Source organism: Colias croceus, chromosome 18 (genome assembly GCF_905220415.1).
Source record: "Colias croceus chromosome 18, ilColCroc2.1".
NCBI lineage: Eukaryota > Metazoa > Arthropoda > Insecta > Lepidoptera > Pieridae > Colias > Colias croceus.
In genome coordinates, this window is record NC_059554.1 from 4,464,717 (window position 1) to 4,480,607 (window position 15,891).

The 15,891-nt window shown below is 34.8% G+C and overlaps 1 protein-coding gene across 6 annotated transcripts in view; it reads right to left on the reverse strand.

Moving 5' to 3' along the window:
* The window catches only part of LOC123699438 (ETS-like protein pointed), a 100,664-nt gene that overhangs the window by 13,888 nt on the left and 70,885 nt on the right, over positions 1–15,891 (reverse strand). For all 6 annotated transcript variants that reach the window (XM_045646363.1, XM_045646362.1, XM_045646366.1 and 3 more), the window contains 3 exons: positions 13,764–13,880; positions 10,448–10,651; positions 9,597–9,725 (listed from right to left, as the gene is read on the reverse strand). In XM_045646363.1, coding sequence (XP_045502319.1) covers positions 9,597–9,725; positions 10,448–10,651; positions 13,764–13,880 — 450 coding nt within the window. The remainder of the gene's footprint in view (positions 1–9,596; positions 9,726–10,447; positions 10,652–13,763; positions 13,881–15,891) is intronic.

Below are 15,891 nucleotides of genomic sequence, written 5' to 3' on the forward strand. Positions count from 1 at the left end.
GCGCTGCACTTATTGCTTCCCGACAGCACCGCACCGCTTTGCGCTTAACAGGCAACTGAGCTTTCTGCCTCGGGCGGATCTAGAGAGGGCGGCCGCGGAAAATATGAACCGAGCGCGTCGAAGATACCCGATCGCGGCCGAACGACTTGGAGCACTGAGAAGTGTGCGTTGCGACCTGTCATGCCACCTGCTACGGAGACCAACTGTTGCGCGACCGTTGATTTTTTTGCTAATCGACAAAGTATTATGAAAATTAGCATACCTCTCAAAACCGACTTATTTACAGTTACATCTCAATTAAATTGATGATACGTATGGGCAAGTAAAGCTGTATAATCTAGTTATGCTTACATAATGTATGTTAATGTTTCATGCGTGCGGCATTTTTCCTGTACCTTATCATTTAAGGAAAATAACTCTAATTAGTAAACATACACAACATAATAGCAATTAAAAGAATTTACTGAAGGTACCTCTACATCATTTATGTAATAATAAGAGAGATTTATAGTATTCCGTTTTACATACTAACTTACCTAACAATATTTTTTATAAAAAAAGGCTTATTATATACTGTATGAAAGTTAATCTGCTCATCATGAAAAAATATCAGTTTTTGTCTTTCTTCATCACTTCAATCACTCTATCTTTAGATTTATTTACCTCGACAATTTTATTATGATTTAACAACAACCACTACAATCAAATCATTTGAAATGTACTTTTGAACCTAAAATTGTTGACATGTATCTTGTCAATGGCGAAATAAGGTGCAATTACGTGTAATGATTATGACTTTTGACGCGTTTGACCTTGAGTGAGTATCTATTGTTTGAGGCGGTGACGACTTGGGAACTACTCAAGCTAAAAAAATGTTTAGCCATTTGCACTACGAGGAATTGAAAATAATGAGCATCTCAACCACATGTAATCTAGAAGCGTTTTTGCAATTATGGCACGCTTGATGGGCTTGTAGAATAAGAAATGCAGATAAATTTTATCGTATGTTGGTTCGCTACAGGATGTTTGCATTGGCAGATTCGGGACAGATGTGTAATATATCTGATATCGTTATATTCACGAATCCGATGGGAGGGTACCCGTTAGAGGCGGTTCTGCCGAAATCGGGTCAAGTTACTAGGGGTGGATCTTTAAGGTCACAAAAGCAGGGACAAGGGAACGCTCGGGATAATAGGCACCTGAGCACGTGTGCTGCCGGATATAGAGGGCTATTGTCTACCGGAGGAAGCGATTTCGACGTCGGAAGATACGATTTTTTTATTAGACGTACCTGTGTATGTTGCATAATTATGTACCGCATGAGGTATATTATGCGAGGGTGTGATTGATGACTGCGTGTGATGATTATTAGATTTATAATTTATATTATTATATGTAAAATAACTAAACTCATTTTAATTATTTTCTGCGAACTAAAATAAAATTTCCTGCAATATTGGCAGTACAGAAACTTTGCGTTTTAAAGGTTTTAAAATGAAATTAACATAACTTGATTAAACAGTGAGTGCAAGTTTTGTGAAAACAGAGTGCTAGAACGAAGTCAAGATTCAATTAGTGAGGGAGGCGAGCGGTGGAAATGACAAGGGAAATTACTTTTCTATACCTCAATAAACGTGCTGCGGAAATAAACACACGCGGGATATTGGCTTCGCGATGCACTTGCTGTTTTAAAAGGAAATAAAACCATCCGATAGATTTGTGTCAATGAGAAAATAATCTTGGCAGTGTTTTCATACGTACATAATAAGTTTCATAGTATGAAAATTACCGTTACCATTAATTAGTATGTTAAAATTCATTCGATGATTTGTACGGGGCTCTTGTTTTGGTTTAGTAACTGCTGTATTATGTATGCTGGCATAATATGCAAAACAGTCCACACCGTAACACGTTACTTGCGTATAAAATACGGTGCAAATATTTTAAGTTTAATTTATCTATTCATTAGCGACATCTTACTAGGAACATGCGTAGTCGGCAACAAAAAGGGTAAATTAAGTATGGCATAAACGTAATATCGATCGCAAATGGCGTAGTAATATTGAAATAACGTCGGTCGATCGCCGCGCACAAAGTACCTAAGCTCGTAGTCATTCCTTTAGCGTTTAAATTTAAAAATACAATTTACCGAAGAATTCCATGCTTTGAATTACATTAAGTGTAAACAATAAAGAGCTAGTGAGCGTATCGACCGCGGCAGGCGACGGAAGTCACAGATAAACAATCTTTTTTAGATAAATGCTGAAAAAATAAACTCTACATAAATCTGTAGAGCGGAGCGTGGAGATTTTTAATTAATTTTTGGCACAGCAAGTGAATTGTTTTATGACAAAAGAAGTAGTTATATGTTTATTAAATTATAAATATTAATTATTATATATCTGAATTTAATTTCAGTTCTAACATTAAATTAATTAATTATATTGAGTTAAAAAATCGTATTCCATGGAAAATATTTATATTTGTTTTCATTAACTTAACTGTATGCTAATTATCAATGCCTTATTAACAGCTCGACTTTTTTCGTGACCTTTGTTTTAATTAAAAAGAGCACATCCGTTCTAGTCAAAACAAAAGTGATTCAGTTCATTTGAAATTCAATTTTTATGTCTTTTCAAGTTTTTATATTTAAATATCTTTCCAAGGATTTAAATTGGAATATCTGCAGTTTTACTTCGACATAAGTGGGATCATATAATTATAAAATTTATAGCTCCTTAATTTGAGGCTTTAAGTGACATTAAAATAATCACAAGTTGTGGATGTTTTTACATAGAAACAGTAAAGTTTAACAGAGCGGTAGGCGGCCTGCATTTTAAATTAGGACGCGCTCGGGACGTCACTTCCGGTACCAATTATTTATTCCTCTCGACCTCTATAATGTGACGAGATGGTCTACGACATTTATAGTTTCAATTAAAAATTCTGGGAACGTTATGATTTTAATGTATTCTTTATGTATATTATATTTTAATATGCAACTGAGAACAAAAATAAATTTACAATGTAGAAAGAGCTATATTTTATTTTATCAATTTATTTATGATCTTTTAAAATCCTACAAAGGACTTACGATAAAAATCGATAGCATTTGTACTGTAAATATCACAAAACCAAAGCAAATGTTTATTTAAGTTCATTGTTGTTTTACTTCGCCGTATAATCTACGAGTCTATTCTTGTTTAACAAGCTTTATCGCAAGTTAAACTTTGTGACAAAATAGTTGATAAATAACAGTAGTAACCCATGTTGGAGTCTCGACATTGTTGTGACAGCGCTATCACATGGTTTCATGAAGGACAACCGCCCACGCCGTCCGCCCCTGCCTTGTGCAGATAAGATACCACATTTATATTGTTTCATATTTAAGTAATCCCAACTATTTTGTATGGACCCATTGAACTGGCAAAGTTCATGAAAGAGCGTAATTACTACGACATAATGCCGGGGCGATTAGTTAATTGTTTCTGGAAATTATTAGTATCTTATAAAGAATAATTGTATATTATTATAGACATATCCGAATGTGATTTCTTAGCTTAAATAATCTAATGCTCTTATGAAATTTAATTCTATCACAATCGGCTGTGAAAGAATATACAAGCTAGTTGCTTCAGTTAACACGTTAATCGGGATTTTAATAAACGCGCAAAATAGTATTTGTTTTTGCTAGGGTTTCCTTAAATGAGAGCGGAGCATTGCAAATAGCGCAATTAATTGAATTCGGCACATCAATCGGCTGGCGAAGCTTTGTCGGCGCCTGAAGCCGCGCTGTAACTCGACACTAATATTGGAGATCCATCACCCGACCTGAGGGCTCCAAATTCACGTAAACTCTTTCATCCGACGTAATTCCCACACTTATTTGGAGGTACGAAAATGTATTGAAGTGCAAGCTGAAACACCTGCGTAATTCGCGAACAAAGAACTCTACTTAAATTTCAAAGGAAAGATTAAGTCAATACTTTAATGCGGATTAGAAATTTTATTCGCTCGTACCTGTAAGAGATTTAATATATTCGAGTTTTGATTAAAGCTTCTTATAGAGGCAGGTAATTAAGATATTAAATTAAGCCTTTTTAAAGCAAACAAACCGTTGAAAATGTCTTTATGTTTGCATGTATAATACTAGTATATATTCGAGTTTGCAACGAATGTAACAAGTTGTCTTCAAACGCATTCATTTGCATACAAAACGGCGAACACACTCGTTCGGCTGAAAAATACTGCGCTAACTGTGGTAGCGATAAGTCGTTATCGGTCCCACTGTATTTATTTGCAGAGTTCCACGAAACATACTGACATTCCATTGTTCTATTTACTTAATATAATTAGGTATATCAATGTTTTTCCACTCAAATATTCTGCAATTCTACAAAACAATTAAATGATGTAATCTGAATGGCTCGTATTAAACGTATAGATAAGTTTTCGATTAGTTAACTTTTACGGTTCGACAGTTGAACGTTATTAAAAAGGGAATAAAATTTTATTGATCCATGAAATGCTATCGCGACTAAACATTTAATTTAAATGAAAATAAAATATCGGCGATAAGGATCTTTTTTTGAATTTTAAGCGCTTTTGTGACTCGCCTGACCCCTTATCCTTTATTTGAATTCTTTCATTTATCAACAATCAGGTTAGGAATCGAATCAAGGCCACCTGAAATAGAAATCACCTGAATATAAAAAGACGCTGATTGTACGAGCACTTGGCGAGGGCTCTTGTTAGGGGCTCATTGAAGGGCCCTCGGTGGCGAACACTATAAATACACAGAAGCACCCTTGCTCTTTTCGTTTGCCAACCCTTAAGGGCTGGCCTTTACTCCTTACCTGCGTTTTTAAGAGCGTATTATGTTTTATAGCTCTTTATAACAATGATTTTATGTGTGATATTATTGGGTATATGTGCACTTTGTTAATATTTTGGTTTCTGATTCTATGAAAGTTGCAAAGCTAAGGAAAATCTGCAAACGTATTCTATATCCTCTCCTAAAGTCAAGTATGAAAGTCTATGAATATTATTATAATAACTCTATTTGCACCTATATTGTGAACAGAAACTATTATCAATATTGATATTTAAGAAATATTTATCTGCTTGTTAATCGTTTTTATATTTAGTTATAGGTACAAGTAGACAATACAAGATAATATAAATTAGTGATGATTAAAGAGGGTAAAATAGGTAACCTAAATTCGAATTTCTTACTTCACATATTATAAAGCTTTTATGAGTGACTCAATATTAAACTAAGTTTTAAATACAATTAGTTTCTTTGTCTGTATTTAATCGGTTTTCTGTTCTAATTCGTCCATTGTGCCGATTTACGTAATTCGAAATTTGAAAAGGTCCGCACGTGCGCAGGAGTGTATCGGGTTGCACCGGAAGCCAATTGAGGTACAATGGTTCCCGGATGTGGCTGCTTCAAGTGACACGTATCTTTTTATTGATACTGAAGAAAGCTCAATATTTTCCCTATCGACACTTCACTAGGATTGATGTTTAATGTCATGTAAATGATATTAGATTATTCATCTCGTATTACTGGCACGTGATGCTTTTGTACTACTGTGATTGTCGAAAGAAAGGTCGATATGTTTTTCATATAATATTTTATCGTAAAAAGATTTATTACAGCACGTTAGTTGAGTACTTATTTATCTATCTCTATTGAAAATTCAATAAATGTAAATTACAGTTTCTGATACAAATTCGATCCATAATAAGAAATGTTAATTTAATCAGAGCTGCAGGCAAAAATCGAATTAATATCTGAACTTTTTTACCCTGCTTAAGTTTGTATGTGGACCACGATATGGGACCTTGCTTCATTTTTTATTTAATTGCTGATTTGAAAAAAATAAAACTGACTGTTTTGGTGTTATATAATTGAACAGTGCCAAGTCTGGGCGGAGCTGGCTGATATATCACTCGCTAAAAGGGTACAAGGCGTCAAACGTGTTACCTAACTCCTAACAGCACTACTTTATGGAAATAATTTATCACGATTGGTCAACGTGTTACTGACTCATGCTGCGTAAATGCAACTTAAGAATGTGATGAACTTAATTTAATATTGATTGGATTGCAGATTGCAATTACCCAAAAATGTAGAGTCCGTTTTATGTAGAGTACGCCAAAAGATGGTTAAGTATTTATGGTAACTTTTACTAATTGGTTTGTAGCGTATATATGTACTTATTTGCTAAATTTGGTCGCTTGTTCAAGCATGAGCTTTTACAGTTGTTCTGTAAAAGCTCATGCTGACTTCAGATCTTTATTTTCAAAGGTTTTCTTCATGAACATTTGTATTTGTTTAAATTATATTATTTATTTTAACTCTCCTAAATTATCTATGTTTTCGAAAAGTTCGGGAATAAAATCTTAGATAATGACATAATTATGCCATAGCATCTCCAAAAACTTATGACACCAGTTTCCCAAATTCCTTTGTTTCGAGACCTCCATTAACGTGAATCTGATCAATCTGTGATATGCAGTGGCCATGAATTTCTCAGGCCGTTAGGTTCTGCAGAGTGTGGCGTGTCGCAAGCTGCGAGCGGTTCCGAGGCGCACGTCCGGCGATTAGCCAGCTAGTGCGCAACGCGAGGATGTGCCTGCGCCTTGCTGTCCGCGCAACTTGCGACAGCGCGGATGCCTCGAACATTGCACACATATATACCAATCCTTATGTGTGCTATTGCTAAATTTGTAATATACCTTTTTGTATATTAACCTTCGCGCTGTCGGCCCAGTTGCATTATTTTTTAACGCTCGAGTTGCTGCAAGGACATGCTTGCAGACATAGGAATATTTCAGTGGATGGCGTAGGCCGCATATATTAAGCATATCTACATCTTATAAACGTATAATTTTATTACGTACCTATAATTGTATGAAAAGGGTTTTTAATACAGTTTTTTCATTTTTTTGTCAAGAGGAAAGGAATAGATACATAATAACATTTTTAAACATCAAATATCGAAAAATTTACGTTATCTTATTTTTAGTTTATTATTACGCAAATGGCAATAACTCACCACGCCATACCAAAAGTGGGTCCAGCTCGTTGGAGTCCCTGGAGCGGGAACTTGGGTGCAAAAACATATCTTAACCAGAATCCAATTTGGCCATATTTATCACTAGCACTTCACACTCAGCCGATTGCTCGACCACCGTCTCGCCTATACTTCGACAACACAAATGAGAAAATTTAAAAAATATATTTAACCACAAATGAACAAACGTGCAATACTTACGTTTGCCGGTAAATAAAATGAAATTGAAAATAATTCAAAAAGAATCAATTTTATTGCTGCTATTTACAAATTATGAAAAAATAATGAATAGATAAAGAAGACACGATTGCTAAGAAGAAGAACAGCGCGGCCTCGCTGTGGTTGAAGACTGGCTCTAGCTGACAATCGAGTCAGCGAAGGCGCTTGGTAGGGGTGCACCTTTCGTACAATGAACGATACTAATTAAGCCTTCAATGCCATACACTCCGCAAAAACTGTAGTGATAACAACATATGCTGAAATGTTGACTATGATAAGTACGAAAATACAAGAAACAATTGCGAGATTCAGATGTTTAACCAAAACATATTTTAAGAAGAGCAGTAATGATTTGATAATTTTATGATTAACAAGAATGTGTTAAAATAGACATAGAAAACATTAACTTCTGAAGAGTTAATTCGTAGAAGAATATAACAAGGCATACGTTGGAACACGACAAAAATAAATAAAACAATTATATAATTAATCAGCTGATAATTAACACATAATTCCCACCATACATCTAAGAAGTTGTCGCAAACATGATTCTTATGTTCTCAAATAAATATTCAACATCAAAGAAACTTTTGATCTTACATCACCATAGCAATAACGAGACAATATTTTAAAAATATTATGTCACTGACGGACGTGGTTTTGTGATGTCCAAGTGCAATGAATTTAGTATAATTTTATGTCTATCAACTTCAAAACATTCTTCTCGTATGTGAATGGCAAACTGTAAAAAAACCGTAGACCATCATAATTAAATGTGTGTTATCGATATCGTCACGTAAATACAACACTCTTTTAAACTTATAACATAAAAACAAGTTATTATAATGATACGCACGTGTAATTTTAGTATTATGAAAACTGGAAAGATGACACACGACAAGACGATCAGGCCTCGCGGCCTGAAAGAGAGCGGAAAAACGGCGCCAAGGTCGCCGGTTGCGGCACCGCCCAGCCGACTGGAAACTCATACTCGATGTGATATTAATGATGTTTTCTACAATTTCTAAGGTTGTGTTTAGATGTCGCAATATAAATGACATGTTATGCAAATATGTCACGCTTGTTAGATATACAATTAATTAGACTTATTTCAATATTGCCTTGATGGGCTCTATCCACCAGTATCTATTCGAATATCTATTAAGAGTTTATAAATAGTAATATCTAGCAAAAAACGACTAAATAAATAAATTGTATTTCATAGTATTGTCGTAAAAAGGTCGGTAATGTACCGTATTATTAACACAGTTCGTGTTAATTATGCACATGCTAATTACATGACAGTAAAATCAGCATGTCGAACACGGCACTCGAATAGGTGTCGGGCAGCCGGCAGCCGCACCGGTAGACCACCCGTGTTAACGACGACCAAGAGGCCCCTTGTCTCTTAGTTAATTTATTATTTCAGTAGCAGAACGCGTTCGCGGCTTCCAGTCAAAACATCCCGCTCCTATGATTTAGTACGCAATAAACGCCGTTTTATATCTAATGGAAATGAGCTTTTATACGTGAGATTGCGCAGCCAACCCCTGGGATTGTAAAACTTTGATTAATTAGTTCTTATATTCATCTGATATTATATGAATGGAACTTCTTCCTCGAAATATTGTTACGTGTTGAATAAGAACTAAAGCTTAAAATCCGTTCTAAATGTAGTGAGTAATTTTCTGAAAAGATATGAAATATTATATTCTATCATCGTTGTTTTAACTGGATGCGATAACCGTAAGCGTTTCTAAAAGAAAGGCTGTCAAAAGATATAATTAGGTACTGAACGTATCTAGTAAATAAACGCTCTATCGTTAGTTAAGGACTAGTTAATAATTGTTGGGTTATCGTGAATGGTAGTTTAATGAGAGTAACTTTATCGCCGTAGATAAGAGCCGCCTATCTTTATGAGTAGATAGCTACAAGTAAGATTGTGGGCTTGAGGATTATGGCATGTTAAAGTAATTTAAAAATGCTAACGATGGCCGTGAGAATGTATAACAGATGTAAGATCTCAGCACGATGATTTACCGGTGATCAATTTGATAATATTAGAACATATCGCTTTTTCCTCATTATAAATATAAGATGTTTAACATTATAAAGAGAAAATTAAAATAAACAATTCACGAGTTTTAGACGCAAGTTTTTATTAATCGTAATTTCTTAATATACACCTTTCCAAGTTATTTTTTATGGAGAAATACCTAAATTCTCATTTTATTAATTTTTACTTATCTTATTTGTTGAAAATTACAATATTTTTCAAGAAAAGTCACTTACCCGTGTTATTGTTGTTATTATAGTGGTGCGCTGGCGGGGGGATGTAGTCCGGCAGCTCGGGCAGGCACACATTGCTCTCGTACATGTTCGGCGGCACATTCGCTAGCAGTGATCGCTCTTTTTCTACATCTATAACAAAATATATCAAACTAGTGGTACATCCACCCAGCATACCTTAAACAAAGTCACATCCAGCTATTTTTCTGTACCTGAGTAATATTTATCCCGAGATCTTTATAACATCGGATTTTGATGCGATTTTTTTAATAGATAGAGTGCATCTCGAGGAAGGTTTTAGTTTATAATATTAATTATTATTATGTTAACATTAAGACAAATCGGGCGATGCCACGGGCGGAAAACGTAGTATTTGTAGGTATTCTCTTTGGGCGGAAAGCTAGTAAAGAATTTAGGGTTTATGTTCTACTAGCATTCCGCCCGCGGCTTCGCCCGCGTTTTCAATGAAAAACCCGTTCCCGTAGGATTTCCGGGATAAAACCTATCCTATGTCCTTTCTCGGGTATCAAAATATCTCTATACCAAATTTCATGCAAATTGATTCAGTAGTTAAGGCGTGATTGAGTAACAGACAGACAGACAGACAGAGTTACTTTCGCATTTATAATATTAGTATGGATTTAGCCATTTATTTAATACTTTAAACCAAGAAACTATATACATATATTACACAAAATTTTATCCATTTAGTTCTAAATTGATCATACTTTAAATTAAATGAAAGTATTTCCAACGGTAACGAAGCCCCCAAAAACTTGACCTATAAAACCTAAAATGACCGTATATCCTTTCAGTTCCAATACTTTAGAACCTAAAAAACGTGATCGTATTACCTTTTTGAAGTATTTCTAAGTGTTCCCACAGGATGTCGCCCATGAAGGCAGGCGCACGGGCCACGAATTCCTCCCGGCCCATAGCGCAGATGTCCTTCCCCTGCGCGCGCGCAAACTGTTGCAGTGCTACGCCTTCCAGGGAGAATTCGCGGGCTGCCCACCGCAGCCAGGCTGCCACCGCTGCTTCGCTCCATTGTCGTGGATCTGGTTATAAACATAAAGAGTTTAATTTGCGTCTCAATGCTCAATAAACATTATGTGGCTTTTTTTGCGCAATTTACATAGTTTGGTAAATGTGTACTTTTAGGTGATACAGAAAGACATTAATACATTTGTTTATAGCACGCAATCCTGACATAAATTGGATACTAAATTGATTTCCATGGAAATACTTTAAGCTGAAATGTATTTCAATTTGGATCGTTCGAGACTTTGTACCAGTTTATGATCTCATTAGACATTCAATGTAAGTTGTTTAAACATCGAGAACCAATCATGTTTACCGAAGGCCTAATAGAAGAATAATAGCTATCGAATGTGAGGCAAGAGGAACAATTAGTCGGGCGGGCTCTTGGCTAACTCCGGAACTTGCCTCACGCGCAGGAAGCGAGCGTCCTTCGTCGGACCCACTGTTTGATATAAGTTTCTATTATTGCTGAAGATGATCGAATTGCTTGCCCAATAACAGGGGTTTATTGATCGCGGTCTTTTTAATAATACGCATTGGCTAGTAGGTAAATGGTCGTAATTGCGTTTTTAACATTAAATTCACTTTGATCAAGAGAACTTTTATTTTGCACTTCATACTAACATGTATTATAGGAAGTTTAGTGTGTATAACTACGAACTTTAGTAATTATCCGTGTGAGAGCATCAACGGTTCAAATTAAAATACTTTATTTTAACCACCCTCAGTAAAAAGCGAAGAAAGTTAATCGATACAAATGCAGTTAAGCGTTACTATGTTACAAATTGCAGAATGGGTCGTAACTTGACTTTTTCTTTGCGAAAAGCGGGACGAGAGCCGGCTAATACTAAATAATTAGTTTAATTACGGCTTTTAGTCAGTGACCGCCTTCAAGAGAAGCACCGTCGTGTTTATATTTCATTCTGTAATATTCCGGCTACTGACTGAGTAGGCACTCAACCTGTCATTTTCTATGCAGGTTAACGAGAATGCAATTATAATAATAATTAACTCTATTTATTAAAGTAAAAGGAACATATTGCAACGTTCATTATTTTCCTTTTTTAATATAGGTACGCTGATTGTCTTCGGTGCTGGGTCTTAATGAATAATCAATGAGTATGATACGAACAAAATGTACATCGTATATCGTTACCTATATTATAAACCTTAATAAAAGGACTACAATGGTTAAAAATAACGTAATAAGAGAGGATTTTCATTTGGAATAAATCATAATGTGTTAAACAGGATTCGACTAATAACTGGAGTCAATGAGTGAACTCAATCTTACTCATGATTGTAAAATTGTCAGCGATAAATCTTCATTAAGCGTTTATTACATTCAAGGATATAAATGATAATATTTTATTCTTAAATTATATTACACCTGCTCTGCTAAATCTGGAGAATCGTTTGAACGATAACGAAGCTGTTATTTTTTATCATTAAGCATATTTTCTTCATCAAAAAGTATCTTAAGTACCTACCTACCTAGTTTTGTTAACTATGACGTAGAACAAGTTCAAATTGATTATACTGAAAACCTATTTACTATTTTTATTCTTATCTAAGTTGTTTTTGCACCATTTACATAAATTATTTTGAAAGACATTTGTTAAACAATATTTTGTAAATATTGACTGCTAATAAATACTTTAAGTTAAAACAAGGTTTTCAGGTTGGACTGAGCAAGAAACTCGCTAACCTTGGCCTGAAGGAATATTTACGAAAGAGTCGAATATCTAATTAAATCGATTTTCAGGATAGGGAAGGTCGTATGTTCATTATCGTATGCAAATTATTTTCGCTTTTAAAGCAAATTGTGTTATGTTTATTATCGTACGATTGTGCAACGATATTAATTATCTTTATAAATATCGGATTTTAATTAGGTGTTTGGTGCAATGAAGTAAATTAATAATGTTCACGGGTCATTAACCATTTGTTTTGTTCGGTTGCAAACGGTTGTTTGGCATAGTCTCGTGTAAGAGTTATTTGAAATATTTATTGGTTTCAGAATAATCGTGTGCTGGGCGCATAGAGCGGAAGCGCGAATAGACACGGCGCAGACGCACGCACTTCCGCCGATCACGGGCGACGACCCTCCACCTGTCTGCTCTATGCTCTATGACCGCCCACAATCACGGTACACTTTATAAGGACAATAGATTGCGAATCATTTGGACAGAAATAGATTATAGAACTGTTGCTTTTGTTTAATTTTGACTGTATATTAAGATTGAATGATGGTTATCGGTTGGTAGAGCAGACGTAATATTATATCAATTTAGAAAACCAGCACGTTTATTATTTTAAATTTTTTCCCCTGACTTATATGCATATTGGAAGCTAATCTCTTGCTGATGAAAAAAACTAAAAGAAAAAAAACTATCATTAAATATCTAGTACATATCGACTAAGAGACAAGCGTGTCTCCAGCGGTGGTCGCCATACGTCCATCACTCCAGCTAAATGCATATATTGCATATGCAAATCTAGCCCATATTTCTACGACTCGTCTTGCAGTTGAATTAGTGAGATCAGCTGTAGACAAACGTATCTTACGTCAATCTCATACATTCGTAGTCTATTCTATTGAACGCTACGCTAACAGAAAGCCACTTGGCTAGGGGGGCTGATGTGGATTCTTTTTATTCAATGCTTGCTTACTTTATCTTTACATAGTGTTTCTTACGTTAGTGTCCTAAGATTTTCATTGTGTAAGTTCAAAGGTATGAAATAATTATATTGAAATAAGAGAGCCATCCTTTTAGATTTAAGAGTTAAATTTAAAATAATACGTAAGATTTAATTTATTACTTTTCTGGGCAGTCGTAAAGAATGTTGAATGAATAAGGATGAGCTTTTGAAATAAGATTTAGTAAATTATAAACTTTGAAGCTACTTTCATAGTTAACCAATATAATAATTCAAGAACATTATAACAATGTATGAAACTGTATGAAATAAATGCGGGTAGGTATATTTATGCATGATTAAACTGGCTACAAGTTGTTGTGTTCAAAGTTTTGTTCTTTTCAAAAACTCAATCTTTTACGAATTCCCTTACCTAATCAGCTCGAATAATATCTACAAACCCTTACAAATATATTGCACATAATTTACCTTTTGGTACACCGAGGCGCAGTTGCTCCTTCTCCCAGGAGGCGAAGGTAGCCTTCAGCGCCTCGGCCATCTTCTTGTTGGTGCCGGGCGTGAGCGGCGGCACCTGCGATGGGATGTCTGTAACAAAGATTGTAATTGGTACTTTAGTTACATGATTCAAACGACCATAATGCACTTTTCTTAAAAGGACGCCCACCATTTATTCGACTTGTTTGTCAACCTATTTTGTTTCATCGTATCTTTAGTATAGTAAAATTTTCCATAAATCTATTTATTTTGTAGATAAACATTTATTAATTTATTAGAATACCAATTGGTTTTTCCTATGAAGTTATTTGATGGTTTAAATGAAAAACATTGATGATAATATCAATCAATGAAACGAGTAAAAGTTAATGACATTTTTATTATTCGTTACCATTTAAATCCTGCCCTTTTAAAGACGTAAAAATAATTTGCAGTTTAAATGTAGTTAGGGTTTTTATTGCAGCCGTAATAATAGCATTTTCTTACACACAAAGTACATTTAAATACGATGAACTATAATTAATGGAGTTAAATAAAATCTGCTATGTATTTATGTTTTATGGTCAACTAGCTTTCCGCCCGCGGCTTCGCCCGCGTTTTCAAAGAAAAACCAGCATAGTTCCCGTTCCCGTGGGATTTCCGGGATAAAACCTACCCTATGTGTTAATCCAAGTTACCCTCTATATGTGTGCTAAATTTCATTGAAATCGGTTCAGTATTATTTGCGTGAAAGAGTAACAAACACACAAACATCCTCACAAACTTTCGCATTTATAATATTAGTATGGTCAATATAGTTTTTGCTTTAATTTTTACGTTGTCTTCGTGTAGGTATTTATGATTTTCTGACTAACAATATTTAAAAAATGCTTAGAAAAAGACTTCAAAGTTCAAATGATCTAACGCTTTATTTATCTCTTTGTCGAGTTCAAAAGATTTGTAGCAAGCTATACGCAAGCTGATTAAGACCAAGCGTGCCTTGACTGTATTTAGTTGTGCATATTTTTCCATTATCAGCTGTCGATCGAAGCTGACGATTGACATCGATTGCTTGTTCGATATGTGTCGTGATGTTGTTGGGGCCGATTAACGATCTCACTGTCAGCGCATTTCAGTTGGGGAATACGTAGCGAACCACCGATACATTTTTATTAAGCCTCTTTAGCGTTATTTATGATTATCCAAGTTTTATCTTTCATTTCAACATACATCGATTTAAAGAATATAAGTAATGCTATACCATTTTCGACGACATTTTAATTGCCACATCTATTAGTTCTGATATCAATTCTGGCCGAATCAAAACATCAAAAAACGGTAATATCAAAGCATATTTGAGACAGAAATGAGTGTCGTCGCGGCGTGTCCCGTTTAATCAGACGTCTCATCAAATGAGATAATTATCAGGCATTTTAATTACTTCATCTATGGTATTTATTTTACCGTGTACAACTAATTATTATTTGATATTTATTTTTAAAAATAAATCAGTGATAAAAAAGCGAGATTGCATCGAGTGTGTCTGTGTTGCATACACTAGTTTCATTCATAAGTGCGTCAGGTTTGTGTGCGCGTGTGTGCGTGGGCGGGTGCGTGTGTGCGCGGCTGCACACCTGCCGACCTGTTCTGAGATGTAGAGATTTGTACAGCTCTCCCACGGTCGGTGTCCGCTCTGATCTAGCAGAATCGCTCTGATCAATTTAAATATTTTTCATACTCGGCTCCTTATGCTTCTTTATTTCTTGGGAAAAGTAGGTAGCCATCACATAAATTCAGTAACAACGAGAGAAAAAAGAAATAAAATAATATCTAGAACCGTTTGAGCTCCAAAAAAGCTGTGCATATTAAGATTCATACAATATACTTTTTGACACAAGACGAATTAGATTTTTTCTTTAATAAATGATTAAAATATGGAAAGGCAAACGTACTTATATTACGTGTTATAATTATAAACTATGTATACACGCAGGTGCACCTGACTCATTATGCGCGTGTGTACAATAATTTACATTGTTCGAATAAACTATCTAAAAAAATGACTTAAGATTTGATTTTTTTTATTAATGTATATAAAATTAAAATTATAATATTATTTCTG